Below are 25,183 nucleotides of genomic sequence, written 5' to 3'. Positions count from 1 at the left end.
TGGGTCAACAAAACAGGCTTCTGTGCTTCCATAAATATGTTGCAGTTTTAGAAATGAAGTCTGGTGATGTTGTTTTTTTTTTTTTACCTACCAGAAGATTTAGCTGAAAGCTTTCTTTCCTGCTACGTTCTTAACCTGATAACAGTGTTGGTTTTCAGCAATTGCTCTTTTTGCTTTCATGTCATGAGGCCTATAGTCATAGAAAAAGATCCTGCTACTTGGAATATGAACTAGAGGTATGCTTTTTTTCAACCTCACTTTTTTTTCAACTTTTCAACCTTACTGTTGTGCTAGAAGTCCCAACACAGTTCAGTAGCATCATGTGTGTGTAGTGTGTGTGTGTGTGTGTATATATATATATATATATATATATATAAGAAATGTTGACATTTCACTGGAGACAATAGCATTTTCTGAGTAGAAGCTGCCGGTTCCAAAAACATATTTTTTATGGACCAATGTTACAATAGTTCTTTTCTTGTAATTGTACAACAGCCATGCATTTTAAATACTTACAGATATTTCTAAAGATACATTTAGATACTGTTATTGACTTATCCCTGAATCCCTGTATAAAATCTCAGCTTTGTTACTGTACTTGGGTAACTCAATAAAAATTTGTGCTGAACTTTGAAAAAATTACATATATTAAAATTTCTGAGACAGCAAAGGTAGTAGTTTAAGTTGTGCTCAAAATTTGGAAGTTGGTTCCTGTGTTTTACAGCAGATGTTTGAGTCATGTGTTACTTGGAAGGGGAAAAAAACGTTGCTGGCAACATTTAGTATGAATTCTTCTGAGAGAAAGGAATTTACTTTGTAATCTCTGTTCAATTTTAAAACTGTAAAAAATCTACCAAAAAATAGTCTTATGGGAATTACTTTTGATAAGATTTTTGATACTGATTGCTTTTAATTTTTGAAATCAGAAACCTTGATTAAGATTTTTTAAAAATATTATATTTTTTCCCCCAGAGGAAGGGTCATCATATAATCCAATTGGAATAAACCCCTTAATTTTTCATGATATTTTTTATATGACTGTTGCTAATGGCAAAGTTTCATGCCTTCCAAATTCTCAAATAAAAATCTGTTAGCTGCAAGTGTTTCCCACTATGGATGTATTGCAGGACCTTAAAAAGTGCCGGAGAAGAAATAAGCGCAAATAATAACAGCCTATTCCCATAAACCTTTTAATAATATTTTTAGGCAGATACAAGACCCATTGTAGATGTGTCAAGTTTGTTAAAGCTAGTGCTTTAGCTCAGGGAACCCATTTAGCACTTCAAGTGAATCTCCCAGATGGAACAATATCATTAAAAATTAATTGTATAACCATTGGACCTGCCTTTAAAGACTTTTGAACTGCTGAGGCTTTCTAATCGTATATTGTTGCTCTAGTTCACCAGTGAAGCGAATCCAATGACTTTTTCGGCGTATGGCCTACTTCTGTTAATGAAAGTACAATTTATTCACTTCAACATATAGATTGTAAAACTAATCTCCTAGTTGACACATTATGCTCTTCTGCGTGTTTAACTTCTCTTCACTGAGCCAAAAAAAGTATATAGTAAATCAGAAGGGACACATTGATCAACCTGGCATCATTTAAAATCCAATTAGACTTTGGGATTGGAGTCGCTGTTGGTGTCAAATACTGAACCAGGCTCTTCTCTGGCATGCCTCAGCCGAGCTAGGGGGCTTACAGCAGGCGTGGGTCTGGCTCGTTATGCTTTGTAGGGGTCTATAGCATTCAAGGCACCTTAAAAAAATAAGCATAAATTCTTTGTTTTTAAAGAAGCTTGTTTAATATTTTCATCTTTCCACAATTCTTCCCCCCTTTATGACAAAGCAGGTGTTACTTGTTTGAACAGTCAGAAGAGTCTTCTCCTGTGTGGCTTCCACTATAATCTTGGCATCTGTCATTATTTTACCATGAGAAATAAAGCCATAGCTCCAAAATGCTTCATCAAAATATTTTTTGAAGCCTTTGTTACACTGTTTCATTGCGGGTGTGAAATTTGAGGGCTGTGCTAGAATCTGCTACACCATTTGTTCCAGTATAGACACAGCTGGTTTTCACTGGTAATGTTCGCTCAGCGTATAACCACCCTGGAGTGGGAATGGTGTGATCACCATGCTGTTGTATCGTCTGCTTCATTGACTTACTGGTCACTGCCATCTTTGTTTCCCATGGAGTGACTGATGCTGCAGTCATGGGCTCAGTCAGGATATGTCAAATATCTCATTTGTTAGGGTAATGTCTCATCAGATTATTGCAGCTAGAGAGAGGGATGGAAAACTGGAAGGCTGAATAATAGGATTTGTTATAAAGCAAGTGTATGGGTGCATTAAAGGAAAACTTTAAACCTTGGGGTAATAGGTTTTGGGTTTAGTGTGGGGTTTTTTTTAATTGTATTTGTTTAGGGGTAGCATTACCACTTCATTACCCTTTTAATTCACTGATGAGAGTTGTACCTCTGGGCTTTCTGGTTCCTACTTACGTACCTACTTACTATTCACTATCATGAAGTAACTTCTAGGTGGTAAAATTTATCAGAAAAAAATTGGGGCTGAAACAGTAGCACTTTCATTTGTGTTAGATCTGTCACTGTTGATGGTGGACAAAACAGGTGAGCTGGCTCTTGGTTTACTTTCTGCTCCCCTTCTGAGGAAAGTGAACTCATTTTGGTTCCAGCCTGGGGTAAGGGGGCCTGGGGCCATGGTTACCACCAAGGCAGCAAGGATGCCCTGTGCTCCTGCTGCCATTCTTGCTCGGGCTACTGTCTGAGAAGGCTGTGTCCTCTGGGTGGCTGCATCTACCACATCTGTCTTTATATTTGTAAAAATATGAACATGTCCTTTATGTAGGACTCTTGTTGTAGGGGTTTTACTGTTGGTTGGTTGGTTGATTTTTGGTGGTTGTTTTTTTTCCTTTGTTTCTGGAGGGCAGAAGTAGGTTGTTTCTCAGCTGGCTCTGCTGGCTTTATTGTAGCAAGTACTTCCATTACCCTGTTCCTCAGCTGCCCAGCTACAGCAGCTTTAAGGCTTTTTAGGGTCATTTTAATAGTTGGAAGCCTAATACTCTAATACTAATATTTAAACCTGACAGCTATTACTGTCACATTTATGTTCAAATAAGGTATTTGTTGTTACAAAAGTAGTTCAGCAGCAGCGTAGTTTTGTAAGTAAATACCAGATATTAGCTTGCATTTATTCTGTATATAGCTATAGAAAACACATACACGTATAATTTGAATGTATATATATTTGTTTATACTTATGTGAAATGAATAATATATGTATAAAATATCAGGCATTCCTTAAAAATAAAAAAAACACCCCAAAAAACCCAAACAGCAGCAGCATAGATGCAGTAGGACATGCAGAGGATTCTAATTATACTCTGGCTTTAGAGTCTTTTCACACCACTGTGTTGCAGGCAGACTGAAAGGTAAATTAAAGGTTCATTAAACAGCATTCAATTAAAACAAAACCAAAACCAAAACCTAATTGTCTTATGTGGTAAATGCACCATTACATTCTGAAGTAGTATGTCATATTTATTAAAATTTGGTTTGCACTTCCTTTTCAAGTGACAAGCACAGAACAGAATTATATGGTATTTATATATTGTTTTCATTATGGGGTTTATTTTAATATATTTTTCTTGGTTTATCTCGCATTTCAAGCTGCAAGTCATAAACCTGCATGCAGTAATGCCAGGGCTGTTGATTTTTCTACATCAAAGTGACCTTTTGCGATGCTTCTGTTCTGATTTGTTAACTTCCTGGGGAATAAATAGTGAGAATCAAAAATAATAAAATTAACGGAAACAGTTGTAAAAAACTTACCTTACTTTTTTTATGCCATTAACTTACCCAATAAAAACTAGGGAGAAATATTACAAAGAGAAAGTGACAGTCCAATCTGTTTGTGCTGCTGTTTTTCTTCTGTGCATTCAAACTGAAAAGCTGATCCCAACTTGGAACTGATTGGGTGTACAATTTGGAGAGAGGTTATCTTATTTGTTTATGAAATATAATATTAAATAATAAATGTTTCATATGTTATTTCATAGTATCATAAATGCCAGAACTCAACTTCTATAATCCATTGCTGTGTTGAAGTTTGCTGAAAAATGGAACTAATAAAAAAATAAACAATGAAAGTTTGCATTATGAGCTTCTTAAATCATAAGATTAGGTTTTTTACCTTTAATTAGGCAACCAATTATGGCATTTGTAGTCAGAATTAAAATAACTTGATAGATTCAACCAGTGGTTTTTATAATGTTGCTTTTATATATGTCTATATGCATATATATAACAATTACTGCTTATACTTTGTGACTAGGATATAGTGACCCTTCATGCTATTTGACCTATACATAAAATCAAAATATACTGGTTTATGACAAAATTGAAATGTTATATGTACACTTGTAGTATTGTGGGATAAACAAATCACAATCATTAATTATGCCCCATTTTTTTTCTCTGTATCTTAATGTCTCAGTAGAAGACGTACCATAAAGCCAGCAGTGACTGGAACTGCTGTCTGAGTCTTAGTGACAGTTCACCGATTATTTCAAATCATTTGCATTTACTTCCTTACATATTTATGCTTCAATTTCTGCACATAATGCAAAGGGTGATACATCTCTGATGTAATTCCAAAGTCCTTAGGTTAAGGTGACTCCCACTGACTTTGCAGAATGCCAATCAAACTTATGTACTTAAGTATTTATTTGAGCATCTTTGACTACTTTGGAATTAGCAGTTCCTTTTACAAAAGAGTGAAATCGCTACAATAGCATTCAGGAGCAATCCTTTTCTCCTCTCCAGCCTTCACTGGCATATGTAGTATGTTAAGTAGACCAACACAATTGTATGTCCATTTGTTGTGGGGTTTTTTTTGTGTTTGTGTGTTTTTTGTTTTTTGTTTTTTTTTTTTTAAATCATTCATTTTCACTGAATTGCTTTATTTCTGGTATCATGTCTGTATCATGCTTCTCCACTTCCATGCAATTCTGTGCTTCTAAATAACATCATGAATGAATAAGACCAGGGGTCCTCAAACTACGGTCCTGCAGGGTCCTCAAGCCGGCCCCCGGTATTTACAGACAGACAGACACCACCCCCCCACACACACACTTACCCACCCACCCACCCCGCCGGGGGTTGGGGGGGAACCAAGCAGCCGCAGATGACTGCCTGCCACTTCATCCGCGCGCCGGCCCCCTGGTTAAAAAGGTTGAGGACCCCTGAATAAGACTAATGTTTTTTCATTGCTTTCATAGGTTAGCAGTATCAGTGTTCTGTGCTGATGCCAGAGCAGATGTGCATACATCTTCTGACCTCTTTGTACCTGCAGAGCTAATGATAAATTTTCTTGCTTGGTGTTACATAATTATAGTTATTTTTTTTCCCTAGGCAACTTGTAGTTTATGTTGCTTTTTTTTTTTTTTTTCCCATATCTTAAATGTTGCATTAGGAATAAAACATGGTGTAGAACTTCTTGTTCTCTTTCCAACTGCAGAATAGATGGGTGGAAAATCATTGCCAACTCAACAATAGCTATTATACTGCAATTAAAAGATCAGAGTGGACATAGTTTATTCCCCCCTCCTTTCTTTTTTGCTTTTATTTTCTTTCTTTTTTTTAAAAAAAAACATGTTCTAGGAGTTATGTAATTAAATTATTACCTGCTGTATCACCATCTGTTTACATGGTTTTGAAATGTTTCTAACCTCTGTGTGTGTGTACACTTCATGACTTCAAGGAAGTGCCAAAAAAGCAGTGAACGTACTTAGCAGATGGACTGAGCGACTCACACCCTCTAAGCAGTCAGTCTTGATTGTTCTGGGTAAAATTAAGCATACTTTCTCTAAATCTAATTATTTAGTTTCAAAACATGGTGCTGAGATGTTGATTGTTGTAATAGTAAAATATTCCTTTGGGGGTAAAGACCCACTCAAGATCATGTCTGTAGAGATAAACATGTGTTTTCTTAGCAAGTTCATATGCTTTTTTTTTTTAGCTAGTTGTGTCATTATCTTTTAAGTAAAAAGTATTTCAACTCCATCCTTGACTACAGTATGCCATAGGTAAATGTTAAAAATGTAGAAAGACCTCTGGATTCTCATAGTAGGCCTGCCAAAAAGTGGAATTTAGATTTTGGTGCTTAATGTTTCATGTATGTAGTTTTTTTCCCCGAGCATTATGGTATCTCATTCAAAACAATTAGAATATTCAGTGGCTTAAATTTTGATCATGTTGTCCACAAAAAAAAAAAAAAAGCAGTGTATAATTTGAGTTTAGAGAAGAAACTTCAAATTTGAAATCTGCATGGAAAAGAGATAATAAAATCTGGCTCCAGTAAAGGTAATGGAAGAGCATCCTCTCTGGTCTCACTAAGGGCAGAGGTTATCTGAGTGTGTGTGTTTGTATATAACAGATCATCAAGATATTTGAAAACACCTTTTGGTTTCCATTCTGGTATTGGTTTCTTGGGCTGTTGCTGTAATAACAGCCAACACTACTGAGAAACTGGAACCCTGCTAATTGAATGAGTTGTACTGCTCACTGCTTACAAAATGCAGAGCTTGTTCTCAACAAACTGGCTTTGATCTTATGTTACATTTAATCCCAGTCCAGTATCAGTCTTCATCTTTTATTAAATTAGAGAACGTAAATAGTGAGAACTCTCGGTGATCATTAGCTTATTAGTTTAAACAAACAAAGAAACCAGAAAACTGCCATAGTTGTTAGATAGTAATGCAAGTTGTGATGTGTGATGGAGAACTATTGCTGGCTCAGTTCTGCTCTATTTAGTGTCCAGTTCAGAGAAACTAAGCAAACTAATTTCCATTAATACTGGTGAGAGTTAAGAAGCCTCAGCAGTCCACAGGAGGAGTTCATTATGTGTCAAAAAGAAGTGATCCTCTCAAACACATATAGGCTAGGAATTTCATAGACTGTTGTGCAGTCATGAATAATCTTAGATCGCAGTCACAAACTGGAAGTCTTAATGTTTACTTTAAATGAGAGTTCATTCTGGTTTTATTCAGCTGTGTGAAGTCTAAGTTGCGATAGGGCTGTAAGAAGTTTTTGCTCACTACCAACATTGTGCAACTTTTCCAATGTCTTTCTTACTTTGCAGTCATTTTGACCTTGGTAAAACAGATTCGAGCTATTTTCAAAGGCATTTAACTACCTTTCTTTTGGTGCTATATTAAAAAACTCTGAAGTTGATACCCTTTCTGTATTTCATACTCTATATATTTATTTTTCTGATTCTCATTAATTTAATTAGATTGCAGTCTCCCTTTTCTCTGTACTGAGAGATCGCTCTGCAGGACAAATATATTTTAACTTTGATGCCCAATGCTAGACGTGCATACTCATAGGTATCTACTCAAATAAAAGTGCCGAAAGGAAAGTATTCTCCTTTCCCCACATAAAAAGTTCCCAATACAGTCAGTAAAATTGCTAGGAGCTTTTGATAATCTATATCTCTAATGAGAAAGTCATCTCTTTAGTTCAATGATAACTACTTCAATGATAGATAAAAGTGCTTTAGAACACAGGTCAATGTCTTTTATGCCAATTTTGTTTTTGAGATCACCCTGCAGCTTAATAACCAGCCTGGATATAAAATTCAGTTCTCCAGCTCTTTGTAGTAGTCTACACTAGGTAGCTGAGTTTATGGTCATTTAGCCAACTGTCTTTTGAAGTGTTGGATCCACCTGTTTTGACATTAATCCATAAAAATAAATTCCATATGTAGTCCAAATACTGGTCTTTGTGGCTCTCAAATTACAATGGCAATAATTAAAATGTTTACTTTCATGTCCCAGATGATAGCTGTGGTAGATAATTGTATTTGCTGCAATTATTTTAGACTAAGTTTAGCAGTGGAAGATAAAAATCCAGTATGGTTTTGTAACAGCAGACAATATTTAATTGGTTTAACTGTAGGCTTAATTATTTACAGGATCTAAAAGTAAAGGAAATAGGGAAGTGGATTACAGATCAGAACTTACAGAGACTTTACATGTGACTTACCTAGAGATGTGACATAATGGTCACTTTGAGGTTCTTGTTTTTACAGGCAATGCAGTAGGCTTTGGGCATGACTTTGTAATGGTTATATTTGGATTTTTTTTGGCAGTTATGAAAATGGCTAATGGAACTGATTACTTTTGATCACGCATATTTAGGCCATAGCCTTTGTAATGCATAGCAGTGCAGCTAAAGGCTTTGTAGCTGCGTGAAGCAGTCTCATAGCTTGACACTTTTTTTGAAAGAGAATGAAAAATTGGGTGTTTAAGTAATGTAATGATTACCCATGGAATGTAATGCAATTGTAATGATTTTGTTTATGTTATTATAATAACCTAGTTGTTTCAGGCTGTATTTTGATAGTATAAATAGTCTGTGATAAAGCAGTGTTTTATGACTTACTGAGTTTTACATTTTCATGCCATTTGCCTGATGTTTGGTCTCAAAACAGCACTGCTTTTAACTGCTATTGAAGATCAATTATATTTAATAATGTCCCTGTTCATAAATAAATTATAAAAGCTATAAGATGTACTTAGAATACTACACTGTGTGTCTAAATATCTTCAATACATACAGAAATAGGTGTGTGTATATCTGAAATACATGGGATTCTGTCTGTTTGCTGTTTAAAAAAAAAAAAAAAGAGTCAAGTTTTCGGTACAGCCTGTTTCCTAATGTCATTTTTTGATTCATCTTAATTATAAATTTAGTCACTGTAAATTTTTCATGAGCTTGGGTGACTTTTCACTAGAGACTGATTTGCCTCTCTTGCTGTAAATCATGAAAAACTTTGCACTATGAGGCTCAGCTGAAGACATTTCACTGTAAAAAGCAGTAGAGATGAAGAAAGCACTTCTGCTTTATTAAATTGCATGGCCTGATCCTCTTCCTGTGGAAGCTCATGGGCATCTTTTGACTTTTTTTTTTTTTTTTTTTTTTTTTTTTTCCCCTGAGCTTAGAATTAGGTCATGTATAAATAAAGCTGATTGAGTTGTTTTGTGAGGGAAATATTCCCACTAAAACCCCTAAATTTAATCAAAATGCACATTTTTAGTGAGGAAATGTTTATTTCTAAGAGGAATAATTAACATTTAAAATAAATCAGAGGATATTCAGTTTTGAATGATGTTTCTGGGGAACGTTTCTGGGGAAACTGAAAAACTAGTTTTCCATTTTTTAAGTGGAAGAAAACATGCATAGAGTTGGGGATCTGTGCCCCTATTTCCATACTTTTTGTTTGTTTAATATTTGAAAAGAGAAATAAAGACAGGAGATACCAGGGGCATCCTGATAGTCGCTGCAGTAATCCACGCAGTTTCCCAGAGGCCAGCAGAGAGACAGAAGCAATACGTCAGTGCTGATAGGTTATATATTTGTTTATTACACAAAGTCTTTTCTTTCAAGGAGATGCCTAAGTATTGTGGTAGAAAAGAAGGCAGGCAATGCGACTGTAAATCATATTAATGATAAAAAATATTGGTACAATGTTGAAAATATGCATACTTGAATTTGCAGAACTTAATAGTAGATTATATTATTCAGAGTTACTAATAGAGTGTTTTGTGGCGTCCTTTTCAGAGTCAGTTATGGATAATATTTTCATGAATATTTGAAATCTGTGTTGTTTGGAAATTAGCTTATTGATTCTCTTCATTTTGTTCATTACTTTTTGAGAACGTCGGTTTCTTAATGGTTCCTAGCTCTGTAGAAATAGTGAGAACTGGTGACTTAGATTAGAATTGGGTTGAGAATAAAGTCACTAAGAAGCTTTACATATGCCACAACTTGAAAATTTCCGTCAAACTATCATGTTTTAAAAGGAAGTTGTCTTGAGTAGCAAGAGTTTCCATCAGTTCCCGTCACTGGGAAAGAGCAGCATTTAAAGCCTAAGCTAGGAAGCAATTAAGTGTATTGCTGCCAGATGAAGGAAAGAAAGCCTACATCCTGATTGTGTTCCTAATCCAGGCCAAAGGGTTCATTGAGTAGGACCTCTTAGAAAGGAAAAGTTTGCTTGGTCAAGTCTAGATCTGCTATCTTGTTAGGTCTTTCAAGAAGTCTGCGCATTCTTCATATCCAAACCTTCTGCCGTGAGTCCTGGTGGAATGCTTGTGTGTTCATCTTGCTTCACCTCAGCTGAAGTTACTGAAGTTTTGTTGAGAGATGTAGGATAGTGGTAGCAAGGCATTGTACAAGCACACGTGACCAAGTCTAAATTGGCACAGCCCTTACTGTTTGTTTATTCTGTACTTTGTAACATGAATTTGCCACTGAGAAGGATATTTTGTGCACATTTGGTGATGTGCAAATTGCATCAAAGACTGCGACAAATAGGAGCCATGTATATGAAATGCTTCATTTATCAGTGATTCAGGAAATCTACCTCATTCTTGTGCTTCAAGGGTTACAAGTCAAGCAGTTTTTAGCAAACTGTTAATCTGCTATGCTTGCTATATAGTTATAGTTGCTTGCTGTCCTGGGAGTTTCCGGCAAATGCTCATACAATCTGATTAACATGGTTCATGTACAAAGGGTGCTGGCCTGGGGACTACCACGTCTCATTAATGGAAATGAATTTTTCATGCTGTAGCTACTATGTCTCTGTGTTAAGATTTTAATTTCTTTTTCCGTGTCTGTCTCTTTTCTGTGGTTTGTTTTCGGTTTTTGTTGTTGTTTTTTGGGTTGGGTTTTTTTTTGGTGGGGGTTTGGTTGTGGGTTTTGTTTGTTTGTTTGTTTTAGGGTTTTGGTTTTTTTGTTTTTATCCACAGCAGGAATGTCTATGAATTTTAACGACTGGTTATATTACAGGTTTGTGGTGTTTTATTTTTGCATACCGATGTTATTTTTACTAAGAAACAGATGTATCAGCAGCAGGAAAAAAAAAAAGAGAGAAATGGCATACATTTCTGTTCATATTGAACCCTTTAGCTCTGATTGAATGCCTGATGAGTTCAGTTTAAGGACGAGACATCTCCATTTGTTCTTGTCAGCAGGTCTGCTTAGAGTGGGAGGTTGGAGCAGTTGAGCTCCAGAGGTCCCTGCCAGCCATTTCTGTGGTTCTGAGAATTGTCAGGTTTTTAGTATAAATTTCCAGAATTAAGAAAATTAGTGTAATTGACGTATCATCCTATCTTTTTTAAGAAGTTGTAATGTGTTCTACTGAAACATAAATACTGTTCTGTCTTATAGCTGAAAGGAGAGTAGAGAGGGCTTAGTCTTCTCTCAGAGCTGTTGCTTGGAGTGATTTTGGATTAATGTTGCTTTTTGAAGGAAGCGGGGAAAGGGGCAGTAATAGCACATAATAGTCAGTATGCAGAGTATGCTCAGTGACTGGTCATCCACAGCTGCTGTTCTGTGACATTTGCTGTTTAAGGGTTTTGTTGTCAGCAGATTGTCATTTGCTGGTTAGTATTACTTTGTTGAAAAGTTCCCAAACATCGCTAGCTTTCAGGTACAAGAATGTGTACCTGAACGTGGGTATCCAGCATCCCACGAGATCATCAACAGACATTTAGCTGATGGTATAAAGCTGAATTAGCACAAACTCATCAGTCCTTCTGTTCGTGCACAGTTCCTGCTTTAGATGCAAAGTGCTGAAATACCTCTAAGCATTAGTTATATAGCTTATAGCCTACTTTAACTCAGTATGCTAAGCTATATGTTTCCTGAATATGTCATTTTTGTTTTCCCTTGTAATGCACAGTTTGCTTATCTTCAGTTGCTAATTTCTCTAAATCAAAAAGTACTATAGCGTAAACAATTTAAACTCTAATAGCTATGCACAAACCCTGGCCTAATCTAAAAGAAAGGTTTATTAAATATTTTTCCTCTAAACATTTGATCTGTTTATTTTAGATCGTAAAGTATGTATCATGCCCCTCTGTAAGGCTGCTCTGTTTGTGGTCAAGAAGTATTATGTTTACTTTCTAAGACATTTTTCTTAAGAAATTAATACAGACTAACAGTGTTAGTAAAAACTGCGCAGAGTTCAGCCTAGTACCAGTCTATGGCAAATTCTGCATGTATAAAGGTTTAACTGTTAACCTTGTAGGTGTCAAAAGTGACTCTAGCAGGCTGAGCTAGACAACTGAGAATTGAGGTAGTCTTTGGGATAATGGACTTCTCTAGTTTATTTAATCTAATACCCTCATCTTCATACATCTTGTCAAGGCTGAGAGATTTCCCCAAGTGGTGCTTGGGAGACCATCAGAGAAAGGCTGAAGATAAAACCATAGGCTAAGCAGCTGTGCCACTTCTCCCAGGGCTGTGGTCACAGCTGGGTAGGACTTGGCTGAGAACAGCATCAGATCCAGCTGCTTTTTGTGACTTTATTCTGGAAGGGCTAGATCAAAGCATGAAATTCTCCTGGAAAGCTATTGAAAGTATTTATTACTGTTATATAGAACTTTACATATAGATTTACTTCATCACAGAACTTAAATGTGTTTGCAGAGTAAGTGATAACTAGAGGAACAAATCAGTTTTTAATATAAAATGCTTCCGTATTGAACTCAGTGCTAGCTGATACGGAAACGCAGTGTCAAGAGTGGCAGAACTGCCTAACCGGTAGATATGTAGATGAAGCAGCAGGAAGAATGGATGCTTCCTTTGATTTTTATCCCCAGAAATCCACTGAGGATTCCTCTGTTGCTCTGAACTAACACACCTTGGATTTTCTTTTAAAGAGAAATCATAAACTCATTTCAGCCTGTAGACACTGGCGGATTCAGGATGTTGAATGTCACACCAAGTTGGCAATGTGTGAAATAACATGTTGTGATAAATTCACAGGAATTGTACACCATGCAAAATTACACCTCCGGGCAGACTCAAATGACCAAACTCTGACATTTCTCAAACTTGACAGCTTATTTCAGTGGAGATTTAGAAAAAAAAAAAAAAGGTCAAAGGACACTAAACATATTACCACTCCACTCTTCGCCTATAGCTATAGCAACACTAAATCTTCTAATATTGCATCTTATGGCAAATTAAGACTTCCTCATTTAGGTCCTAGAAACAGAAGTAAACGAGTCTTATGAGGAGCAGCTGAGAGGACTGTGGGTGTTCATCCTGGAGAAAAGGCGGCTGAGGGGAGATCTTCTCGCTCTCTACAACTACCTGAAAGGAGGTTGGAGCAAGGGGGGGGGTTGGTGTCTTCTCCTAAGTAACAAGCAATAGAAGAAGAGAAAATGGCCTCAAGTTGAACCAGGAGAGGTTTAGCTTAGATATTAGGAAAAACATCTTTACTGAAAGGGTTGTTGAACACTGGAACTGGCTGCCTGGGGAAGTGGTTGGGTCACCATCCCTGGAGAGGTTTAAAAGACATGTGTGTGTGGCACTGAGGGACATGGTTTAGCAGTGGACTTGGCTGTGCTGGGGTAGTGGTTGGACTATCTTAAGGGTCCTTTCCAACCTAAGCAATTCTATGATTCTATAATTATATATATCATATGTGGGGTTGTGGCAGCTTAATGGCTTCAGCAAATGTCCCTTTGCCTTGCCAGGAGCAGAGTCGGGGCTAATAATGCGTGAACAGCTCGATTGCCTTCTGACAGGAGTCTGGAGCGTCTGTGTGCCTCAGCGTGTGTGTTACGGGTATATAAATGTGCTTTCATAAACATGTTCCCATCTTGGGTTGCAGTAGCAGTTGCCATGGCAACATCACTCTGTGTACTTGAGCTTTAACATTTGAGAGTTCACCCAGAAAATAAATTTGGCATGATTATGAAGTAAACTTGCTTGTTTTCTGAATTCTTTGGATACAGATCATTGGAAAAAGCAGAAAATTATGTTACTGCCTTACTCTGTTTTTTGCTATAAACCATGCACAGAATCATTAAAGCTGTCATCTATCAAAATATAGTAAAATTCCAATAAAGCTAAATTGTAAATGTTGCCATCTTCCCTCCATAATATATTATTTTTAAGGGCTCCACGTCATTGTTGAAATGGATAAAACTCAATAAAACCCCACTGAGCAAGAAACCAGAAAAAAAATTTATATAAAATGTTCTCTGAAATAAGGATTATTATTTTTTTTTTTATAAGTACTGACCTATTTTTCTACAGCAACTTAGAAGACTACAGGTTGGTGACAACAGAAATGTTTTATTTGTGTGTGTCTGTATTTTAAATTAATACCTTACAATCTGTTTCTATCCAAAATGTACTCTTGACATGAGATATTAGGGCTTCATAATTCATGTGTATCTCTGATTTCCATGTGAAATCTTAATAATAGCAAGATTTCTCTTATGTAACCAGATAATTTTGTGAAATTGATCCTAAGCTCTGAAACCCAGCTTAGACCATCTGATCTTGAAAATCACTGGGAGTAACAGGGAGTTTGCAGATGAAGTCCATTCTCTTATCCCCCATTCCACCGTCAGTTCTGGTGTCTTCAACAGAAGCCATAGAAAGAGGGTTCTGAAAGTACTTGACATCTCCAGCTGGAGCCCTAGCTCTTCTGTGGGAAAAGAAATTGTGCACAGGTCAGTCACACGTGCAGGTTTTATAGAGGAAGCCTTTGTCTGTAGATATATCCTTTTTAAAAACTGATTTGAAATACTGCCTTTTTTAAAATTGCCATATGTCATGTGTAGTCATTTATGTATCTGAGTTCATTCTGCTTGGAGATGGCATGTTCTCAGGTGTCTAAGTTGCTTAAGATCTGGTTTCCTTTTAGAAGAGACGTGAGTGCAACTTACTGTCTGCAATCTATATTTTTTGCTGAAACTTGGTCTTAGGTCCTGAACGTGTCTTATTCTCACAGCTCTGCTGCATGCTGTGTCCTTTTATCAGGGGGCAGATCCCTTCAGGGGATGGATTGAAATTGTAGGGCGGATGCATGTCCATCTCTTATCTTTGGACTGGACTATGGCTAGAGAATCTTGTATCTCAGCTGCTCTGGAATCATCAGTTTGGTTTTTTTGTTGGTTTTGTGGTGTGTTGTCCTGTGTCGTGCCCCACCCACCCCACCACCCCACCCCCCACCCCCAGTAGAATGTGTTAGTATTTCCATTGCTAGATTTTGGCAATGATTGTTAAAAACCAGGAATGGAGTCTGTGTTCATGATGAGGCCAGGTTCCTGTCTGTAGCTCATTCCATATAAGTAACCTTTTGGGTTTTTTTGTTATTGTTGTTGTTCTGGTTTTGTTCTTTAAAAAAGACATGGGTTGAAATCCCATAGTATTTTTTATAATCTTGGTTTGCACCTTTTGGAAGCGCAGTAGATTCCCATTAGCATAGTTTCCTGGAGTGTAGTAACTTGTAAGTGTACAGTTTCCAGAATTTTAAAGTTAAGATTACATTTTTTTTTACATTAATTTTAATGTGATTGACTGTAATGAACAAGAAAAAAGAAATTGGAAAAAAAAAAAAAAAAGATGATTGAAATGTACCCAAACCCAAGACTGGCAGCATAAAAATTTCTAAAGCAGAAATGAGTCATAAAATTAACTTTCTTAAGAACTGCTAGGGCCTGTTACTGCAGCTATCGCTGTCAGCATTTTCAAGTTAAACACCATTTACAATAATTCTGTTTTGCATCAAATTATAAGCTTAAATGCAAATTCCCCAATAATAGTTTTTTGTCTTGGTAAAGCTTTGTGTTCTATTTCTCTCAGAGGCAATTATAATGTCTGGGGAAATATAATGCAAAATATATTATTGATTAAAACTTGAATTTGGAAAAAAATGCAGGCAAACTGCAGATTAAGTTAGTATCAGGCAGGCATTATGAGGAAAAACAGGAAAAGGGAAAAATTAATGTGTTCACAGAATAGTTTTGAAGTGGGTTGATTGCTATGCAAGAAGAGGTGGTTGCTGCTAACCATCCCAAATCGCACTGGGTGGGAGGGGGTAGAGCGGTTCAGCAGGTGGCTTCACCCTGGATCCAGTGGTGGCTGCAGCTTCCACCAAACTATGGCAAGGACTGTCTGAAACACATGGCTAAAATGTCCTCTTTTGCCAGAAAGACATTCTTACTTTTTGAAGCTGCATCCCTTCTTAATGCTTTTTGTTTCTTGTAGTTGTGTAATGTCTCTAAGCCTGTGAAATCTAAAGCAGGGATGAAAGCTCCCGCGCTTTTTTCCATAGGGACCCTTGGTGTCAGGTGGGCTTTCCCCACCCCATCCGCTGCTGCGGTTCCCCAGGGAAGCCAAGGATGCTGGAGCTGGGTGGCAGCTCCAGCAGCAGGGAAGGGAAGAGCGACAGGCTTTGGGGCAGGGGTGGGGAGGGACGCAGTTGCTCTGGAGAAGCAGGGCCCAGTGTGCTGGAGATGGGGATGGACAGGAGCTCAGGCAGACGTGTGGGAAGATAAGTGGTGGGGAGGGGAGGGTAAATTGGGGCAGGGGAGGTTAGGTGGTGGGGCTGTAGCCTAGTGCAGATGAACAAAGATGTAGGGCATTGTTTCTTCCCCTTTTAACCTAGTTTAAGAACAGTGTGTAAATGCACATATATGGCGCATCCCTCCTAGTGCTGGGAGTCCTGTTTCTCCATCTACCTTTTTGCTTTTAAAAGCACTGCACTCCTGTCCAACACCCTTCCTGAGGAGAATGGCAGGATCTAAGTCTTGAGGCCAAAGGAAAGATGAATGATTACTTTGTGGTCTCGGGAACCAGCATGTGCGTGAAGGAGGTTTCTTCCTCCTTATTTGAGACTGTTGTTCTGATGTTTGTGAATGGGAATGGTAAAGAGTGAGCAGCTAGAAATCAGCTGTTACCCACCCAGACTGGAGGGAAAAGCTGTTCTGAAAATGGAGGCAAAGCAAAGGCAGCAGCACAGCACGTACCACAAGAAACGCACAGGTTCCATAACAGAGCCATTTATACTGACCTGATCACACTGCAGTTTTAATGAAACTACTCCTAGGTAGGCTATGCATATATCAGGGATGCTGCTAGCAGTGTAAGTTCAGTAAAAATTTCTGGGTTTTGTTCCAGGCAAACATACTTCCAAACTAAACATGTCTGAGGATGGAAAAGATCTGTTACTAATACATGCCCAGGATATTAGAAACCAGTTGAATCTGCCTGATCCTTACGTGATAGTTGTCTGCTGGGTGAGAAGGAGCTTCCTACTAATTGTTTCTCTGAGCCCCACGACTTCAAAGGTTCTGAAAAGGCAGAAGGCAAATACATAGGTATATACCTAAGCACACCTGGATGGCCCAGGACATTATAGCTCAAGCAGCTGATGCATTTGATCACTGCTTTGACAGGCGAGGTAACTCTTGCCTCCAACTGGGCATCATTGTGTGTGAGTCTTACCAGTCAAGTTGCATTATAGACCCTGTTCTTCATCCTTTGTGTTGATATTGATAGTATCCTGGTTGACACAGCTATTCATGGTATAATAAAATTGATGAGAGTTTTTGAAGAAGTTAAATACTGTAAATCACTCGGGTATGCCAAAAAGTACTCCCTAGCTTTATACGAAGAGACAGCTTGGACTCAGCTGTGATCTAAATACCTCCTTTCTCAAGTCTGATCTCTCTGTTCTGTCTTCTGCTACAGCACTACACGTTCTTTCGGATTGTGTTGGACTTGAGTCAGCTGGTGAAACATGAACAACTGGTTAAGTTTTGTCATTTGTTTTTATACGGTGGTTGGGTGGAGTGATAACTTAATTGTCCTGCTGTAACTGAACTGGTTGCCAAGCCCATATCCCAACCATGAGGGAAGGGAGAAACCATTACTGCAGAAAAATATGGAAGCGATGATGGAAATAGCACATTATTTTTCAAGTTACAATGTAGTGTAATGTTGCTGTTGACAAGGGCATCGTAATCTCTTCTGCAAACAACTTTTTCAGGGATTTATAACTCTGAAGAAATTTGTCTAGGCCTGAAACTTGGCATAATCTTATTTAACAAAGTACTAAGTTGTTGTCTTAGACAGTTTGAAGACTTGTATGTACGGTGGGTGTTGATTTCCGCAATAAGTACGGGTATTTGCTCTTACAGTGGGTGACATATTTTGTCTGCTTTGGGGGTTTCCCTTGACACAAAAAGATTATGAAGACTTAAAGCAAAAGCACTCTGTATAGAAGATACAGAGAAGAAAATAAAAATGAAAGAATCTTTAAAAACGAGATTAGCTGACAACCCAGGATTTCCTGTTTTATGACTACACAAAGAGGCCAGAAAGCCTTTAGTAGTGTTCCAGGGTAAAACTTGTCTTTTCAGTAATGAACGCTAAATGGCTCGAGAAGGCATTTGCTATGGGCAGCACGTTAACACTTGCCATTCCTCCTACTGTGAATGAGCCTGCTAATTGTCTCAGCTGTTTATGAACTGGATTTAACAACTACTGTACCAGTCACAAAGAATTAACTGTAATATATTCATACTGCTGTTGTCTTGCTGGTTTCGTAGAGTGTTTGGATAAACTGAGCTTTCTGTTGTATCGGTATTAAGGGAGTGGCAGTGATACAGATGAAACACTTTTTGTGTAGTCCTTACATAGTTTTCAAAGACTTCATTGATAAGGGATTCAAGCAGGAAAGCTGTCACGCAAAAAGTTTCTGGTTGTTTCGTAGCAAAATGTAACTATCAGACATAAATGCGTTATTTTTCAGATCAAAGAACAAGTAGGTATTTTTGAAGTGGGCTCATTAAAGCAATAATGATCTGATAAAGCTGACTCTCTTGATTTCTTGTGTACAGTTAATTGAAAGGATATTTACCATTGATTTGATACCTCTCTATAAACATCCTTGCCACAAAGAAGTGGAAGTACAAAACACACATCAACTTTATTGGTCATCAGCTTGTCTCTGTCCTGTATTCCAGAGTTTATGATCCCCTTTGCTGTCCCTATAGAATGGCTTTAAAGCTCGCTCAGTGCACATTCAGACTTCTGGCATTTTGCAGTTGCTCTTTTATCTTTATAATAAAACATGTATTTAACAGCAATTAAATGGTGAAACAGCTTGCTGGCAGATGGGATGGATTTTCTATCTCCTGAAGTTTTCAAAAGTGTCTTTCAAAATATGTTCGTTTTACTGTCTGTGTTATAGAGGAGGCTGAACTAGAGTATCATAGTGTTTTTTCTTGACTCCATAGTTTATCCATATTTCTATTGTTTATTTCTTTGTTATTCTCTATGTAGTGTTTTCTTTATCCTGCTAATTCCTACCTAAAATTATATTTAATACATAAATTTTAAGTCATGCCTACTTCCTTCAACCAGCCAAATACTAACCAGAACCAGTAACATAGGATGCATGGCACAAATGACTTGTGCATTGAGAACCAGGAGACTCCTTTCTAAAATCTCTGTTGCATGGTTAAATATGCTTGGGGGCCCTAATCTCAGGTACTTCATCGCAAGTTGTGCTGTGTCCTTACACTCAAATAATGAACTTAGCGTTATTAGTAGAAAAAGCAAAGGTGTTAAATGGGGTGGTTCTTGCATTCTTTGCATTCTTTATCTAAAGGACATGTGTTGCTAAGATGATTCCATACTCCAAAGTCTGGTCTCAAGTATAAAAACAAATTGAATATTGATTTTTATTTTAGTTCATTTAGTTGTTTGCTTGCTTTTTGGGTGTTTTTTTTTTTGTTGTTGTTGGTTTTTTTTTTCTTGGAGTGAGGTAACTGATTTTGATGTTTTTTATGAGAATTGAATTGCTGAGATACTAAGCTGTGGAATGTGGTTGCTACTCATCTGCATTAACAACCATTTAAAGAAATTTCATAGGATTTTTATTATGTGCTTATATGTAGATTTAAATAACCTTTATTAATATGCTCCATTGAGCAGTAACATACATATTTAAAATGTCATAAATACAGAGAAAACATAACTACCACGGATATGCAATGGTCAACATTTATAAGCTCACAAAGATTAATATTTGCCATGCAACTGTGTCTGAAAAACTGCAGTAATTCCCATTCTATGGGTAATACTGTGGTAATCTGTTAAGGGTTTATTTATTTGGATAAAGCTGTTTGTTACAGGACTGTAGTAATTCTGGAGTCAAAAATATATATTTATGGAATGCAGTAATAATTTGTTTTGCTTTTGAAGGACAAAACACTTCCCTTTAATTTCTAATAAAAAGCAGTACAAAATGCAATTGGAAAGATTATGTTGTTGGGCCGTTGTTATTATCTAGTAGTGACCTCTGTCATTGATGGTTTGCAAATTAATACCTCCATCAACAAAACAGGAGATGAAGTGAAAGGGTAGACAAATAGTTTGAAAATTGGTTAGCTCAGTTTTCCAAGGAATATTAATAAATCATTTGATGCCCATTTGGTGCTTGGTAAGAAGCTTAATGCACCAGGGATCAATTCTGTGGCTGAGCTTATTAAATATCTTCCTTAACAACCTGGATGAGACAGCATGCTCCCTTGAGAAATCTCGAGGTGATGCACAACTGTGGGGAAAAGCCAGAACGGCTTTGCAGGCATAAGCCACTTGTTGGCTCAACTGGAATTTAAAGACTAATGTTGCATTATTTATTTAAATAACAATAACAAGATTTTCACGCTAATTTAAGATGCCTTAGTTCAGCTCACTGTAAACTCTTTTGCTTCCATTGCCTGTAGAAGAGTTTGGACTGCCAGTTGAGAATTTATTTGCAAAGTGTATACAATAGCTACACTTGAAATGTGTATTTCAAATATGGGCTCTCTTGACTGTTCCTAGACTGCCTGACAGTTATAGGTGAGGGGTATTTATGTGGCTGTACGAGGAAATAGAATCTGTAAATTGGTATTGTATAGAACAAGGTACTCTTTCAGTTGACAATAGGCTGTTTCATTATATCAGTGCTTTCTAACAGTTTGCTCTCCTCAGAGAGCTTCAAAAAGCTAAATTCTACTTTGCCATTTGAGTAGGTTCATCTATTATGTGGCCTCAGTAATGTTATCTGGAGGTAAGTCTTAGAGAAAGAAAATGCCTTAAAATATAAAAATGGAGGGATAATGTACTGTTGTAGGTGTCAGTCCAATGTTCATCACAGTGAGGGGTTTAATATCTTTATCTTCATTTTTTCTAATTGATAAGTGAGTCCAATGTTTGAAAAGCCCTAAATTACAGATGCTTAAGCGGCGGAACAGCTATTGTCAAAAGTATGGGCGAAAACAGCACCCTATTGTTGCAGTCTTTTAAATATGATTTGTTGAAAATTGACTTTTTACTGGAGGTCAGAGTTCCCTTTAGAGGGCTTGTACTTCCACAGAAATATCTAGAAGTGCCACGGATATGCCTTGCTATTAAAGGAATGATTTTGATATAAGTACTTACCTGGCAGTACTTTTGATTCGTTAACATGGGAAAAATAAGTGGAGCAAAACAGCTGGGACAATTTCTAAGTAAATTCATCAGTCATTCAGGAACTATGCATTTAAAATACCTATAAATAATAGAATGCTCCATCTAAATGGAATCCTTTTATTGATGTGTAAGTACAGTGTCACCCTGAAAATTCTTTTTTTACTTACCATTTCCATGCCTTGAGAATCAAATCAGGCAAGTTACATTATTTCTGCTTTTTTGTCTTTATTTTGACAGCATTATTTTGTATGGTGTGTGAAATGAAATTGATATGTTGTTAAGCTTTAAAATTACTTTCAGGTAATAAATAATTGTTTTGGAGGTTTTTTTTTAGTATTATCTTGGGGATTGATAATAGGGTAGCTTCTGTGTTTTGGCATTGGCACTTGTAAATTCTCTTTATTCATATTCGTACAATATAGTATAATATCGTATATCTTAAATATCTTTTCATTCTGACAATGTTCATGGGATTGCTGATCATACAAAAGAAGACAGGATGATGGAAACAGGGAGAATGAAATACTGAGAACCCAGTTTTTCCTTTTATTCTACATGTTTAATTGTCCTAGGTTTATGAAGAATAAATGATTTGTTCTATGTATACATAAGGAAACAAACATTTAGGGTTTCAAATTTTGTTTTAATAGATAAAAATATGGCCTATCAGAAAGTGAATGCAGACCAGAGAGCACAGGGGCACTCACCGTACCTTGACAATGATGAGCTCCAAGCTACAGCACTGGAATTGGAATGGGACATGGAAAAAGAGCTGGAGGAGCCTGGCTTTGACCATTTCCGACTGGATGGTGCAGTCCAGCATCACTTGGGAAACTCACAGAGCCCTGACCTGGATCTTGAGCCTATCCAGCCTTCGTCTTCTCCAAAGGGAAGATTCCAGCGGCTTCAGGAAGACCCAGACTATGTCTCACACTATACGAGACAGGCACCAAAGAGCAACCGCTGCAGTTTTTTTCAGATACTGAAAGTATTTTGCACTGCTTTGATTTTATTTATTTTTGGAATTGTGATGGGATATTATGCACTCAAGAAATGCCCTTCTCCCCTAACATCTCAAGAAAGAAATAACCCTCATGTCTACCATGAAATTCTCAAGGAGATCAAAGCTGAAAATATTAAACAGATTTACAGGTATGTACCTTGACATGTTTTTGTCTAAAGACAATCAGCTGCCAACATTAAGATTTCTTGTTACTTATTTTATGTGGAATATTATTTACAAACCTTGAGTTTGTCCTTATATTCAGTTTTCTCGTGATGCTTTGGAAGCTTTCATAAACATATATGAAACTAGAATATTTTTTAACAATGTGGATTTGTGTTAGTTGTCATAGTTTTTGTTTTAATAATGTTCTGTTGCTAAGTGTATTCATAGTAGCTTTACATGAACTGAAAACCAGAGATCATTCAAAGTGAACAGAAATACAGATGATAGACCAGCTGTCCTAGATCCAGTTGATCATCAAATACCATTGTTGAAAAGTAAGATTTCACGTAGTGTTTTGGAATATCTGGTGTTTTAAAAAATCCCCATCTAATCTATGGCAAGTAAATGAACCCTGGCTTTTGTTTTTCAGTCTATATGGTGGAGTAAACTTTTAGTCTGTATGGGTTTAGGATTGAAAAATTTAACTCAGAAAGACTGATTTTTTTTTTCTTTAGTACCTGCTTTATGAATAGAAAATGTTGTGAAATATCTACTGACTTGTTTAAATTTAATTTTTCTTTTCCATGTTGAATCTTTTCACTGCTTTGAAAGTTTATATAACACATTCATATCAGAGTATAATCACTTTTCTGTAGCAGTGAATGTGGATGAAACTAGGTTTTCCTGCCAACTTTCAAAAGTTATTTCTATACGAGGGGGAAGATGAGCTTATTTTTCTGGCTTCTGGAACTGCAAGATCCTTTTTCATGATAAAGGAAACGTGTTGCAGATTTTTTGATCAGTGCCAATTCAGAAGCAGCAGAACTTGGATACCTGAGGGTAGAAAGGATCATTGTCATGGACATCCAAAGATGTGTTCTTGAGTTGATAGAAATACAGTGAAAGTAACTATGGTAGTCTTCTAACATAATGTGTTTTATTACATTTGCAAAACCAAGCCTAAAATTCTTCGGCAGATAGTACCATGTTTTGAGCCAACACTATTACTAAATTCAAGGGAAAAAATAAATATGAAAGATTTCATATCAGGTTTTATGTGCTGAACTGACTCTACTGTGTACATATTAATAATTTTCATAATTGGGAAAGTGAACAGATGATGAAATATGTTGATTCTGAATGGTAAAAAATTAACCTCTTTGTCTTCTAACAGAGTAAATTGAAGTGAATTTTGTCATTAGGCTTAGTCATGAAGAAAGTATTGAAATAAGCTAAACCCTACTGGTTGGGTATTACGTAAATTACACAAAATTGCAGAGAAGTCAGTCATTTTCAGGATAATACTCCAATACTTTGTGTTTGGGGACTGGGATTTGCTTGCCTTTTTATTATTTCTAAGGCTACTTTAAAAACATCCCTTTTATAACTTTTTGTCAATTTTCAAACTATTTCAGCTCTCTGCTAGGATGTTAGTGAGAATCTGGACTTTTGGTAAAAAGAGTTATACGAATCCTTTGGAACTTATAAAAAGTATGTAGTTGCTATCCTTTAATTAAGATAATTCTTAGCATTTGGTAAATGTTTTTCTATGTAATAGCATGATTTCAACAAATATAGTCAAGCATTAGTTCAGTTACGTATCAATTCTCTATAAAAATTCATAATCAATGCTTTTAGTATATTGCATTGCCCACAACATTTTTCTTAACCCAGCCTTTTGATCTGAGACAGCTTTTATCTCATGTTGTGTTAAGTTGCTTTCCCTTAACATCTGTTTGGCAAGAGTCAGAGCTACTGCAATGAAACCTGCGTAGATGTAGCCCCACAAATATAGAACACGCAACATATGTTGCTTGGGAAAAAAAAAAGCCCAAACCTGACAAAATCAATACATGTTCCTGTAAGACTTCTTTCAATATACTTTGAGTTACTAGCAGTAAGTGGCAGCTGCTTAGCTTGCAATTTCTAAATGTTACTGGGAATGACATTAATTTAATCTTTTTAGCTTACTACTTAGATCAGACGCAATAATGGTAAGGGATTTTGCTATACAGTCCTGTTAAAGGACTTTGGACAAAAAGAATCTATAATAAAGATACAGCAGTGCCAATCATATCACATAGGCAGACATCACCTTAATGTGCTTGGAGGTCTGGAGTGGGAACATCCTATTGGGATGAAATCTCCTGCAGGCAGACAAAGCTTTGAGCATTGGGACCCTCTGGGCTTCTAAAGAGGTTGCAGAAGTACACCAGGGGATTTGTGTTGATTTTGTTGGGATTTGGACTGGATTCTGTGAAAACTGAATGAAGTCTCTCTACCAATCTGGGTTAGGAATGGAGAATCGTGTGGAATAACAAGAGTTTGTCTGCACAGGTTGCTGAAATGGGGGATGCAGGTTTTCCTGTCCAGCTTCTCTATCGGAGGCTGTTGGTGAGAGCTTGTGTGCTGCTGTTGTCAGTCCTGCACTGACTGTCTACTTAAGCATTTCTGGCAGCAGATAGACTAGAAATCGTTAGGTAAGAAAGGTCCCTGTGTTGGCTTACGTTCCTTCGACTTCGTACCTTGCTTCCTGTAAAACGTCATTGCTGCAAAAATCCAGTGCTATTTAGCACCTCTGTAAGTACTGGCCTTGTCCAAGTTGCCTAAGTAATGATACAACCAAAGTAAAGATTATCTCTATAAGCCTTTTTGAACA

General features: G+C 36.9%; 1 protein-coding gene across 8 annotated transcripts in view; it reads left to right on the top strand.

The window, feature by feature from the left end:
• Positions 1–25,183, top strand: part of NAALADL2 (N-acetylated alpha-linked acidic dipeptidase like 2) — a 504,178-nt gene that overhangs the window by 189,939 nt on the left and 289,056 nt on the right. For all 8 annotated transcript variants that reach the window (XM_055817254.1, XM_055817256.1, XM_055817257.1 and 5 more), the window contains one exon: positions 22,007–22,508. In XM_055817254.1, the coding sequence (XP_055673229.1) occupies positions 22,015–22,508 (494 nt within the window). In that variant the 5' untranslated portion in view covers positions 22,007–22,014. The remainder of the gene's footprint in view (positions 1–22,006; positions 22,509–25,183) is intronic.

Source organism: Falco peregrinus, chromosome 12 (genome assembly GCF_023634155.1).
Source record: "Falco peregrinus isolate bFalPer1 chromosome 12, bFalPer1.pri, whole genome shotgun sequence".
Lineage (NCBI taxonomy): Eukaryota > Metazoa > Chordata > Aves > Falconiformes > Falconidae > Falco > Falco peregrinus.
Note: the sequence above shows the minus strand (reverse complement) of the source record. Positions and strands in the feature narration are given on the sequence as shown.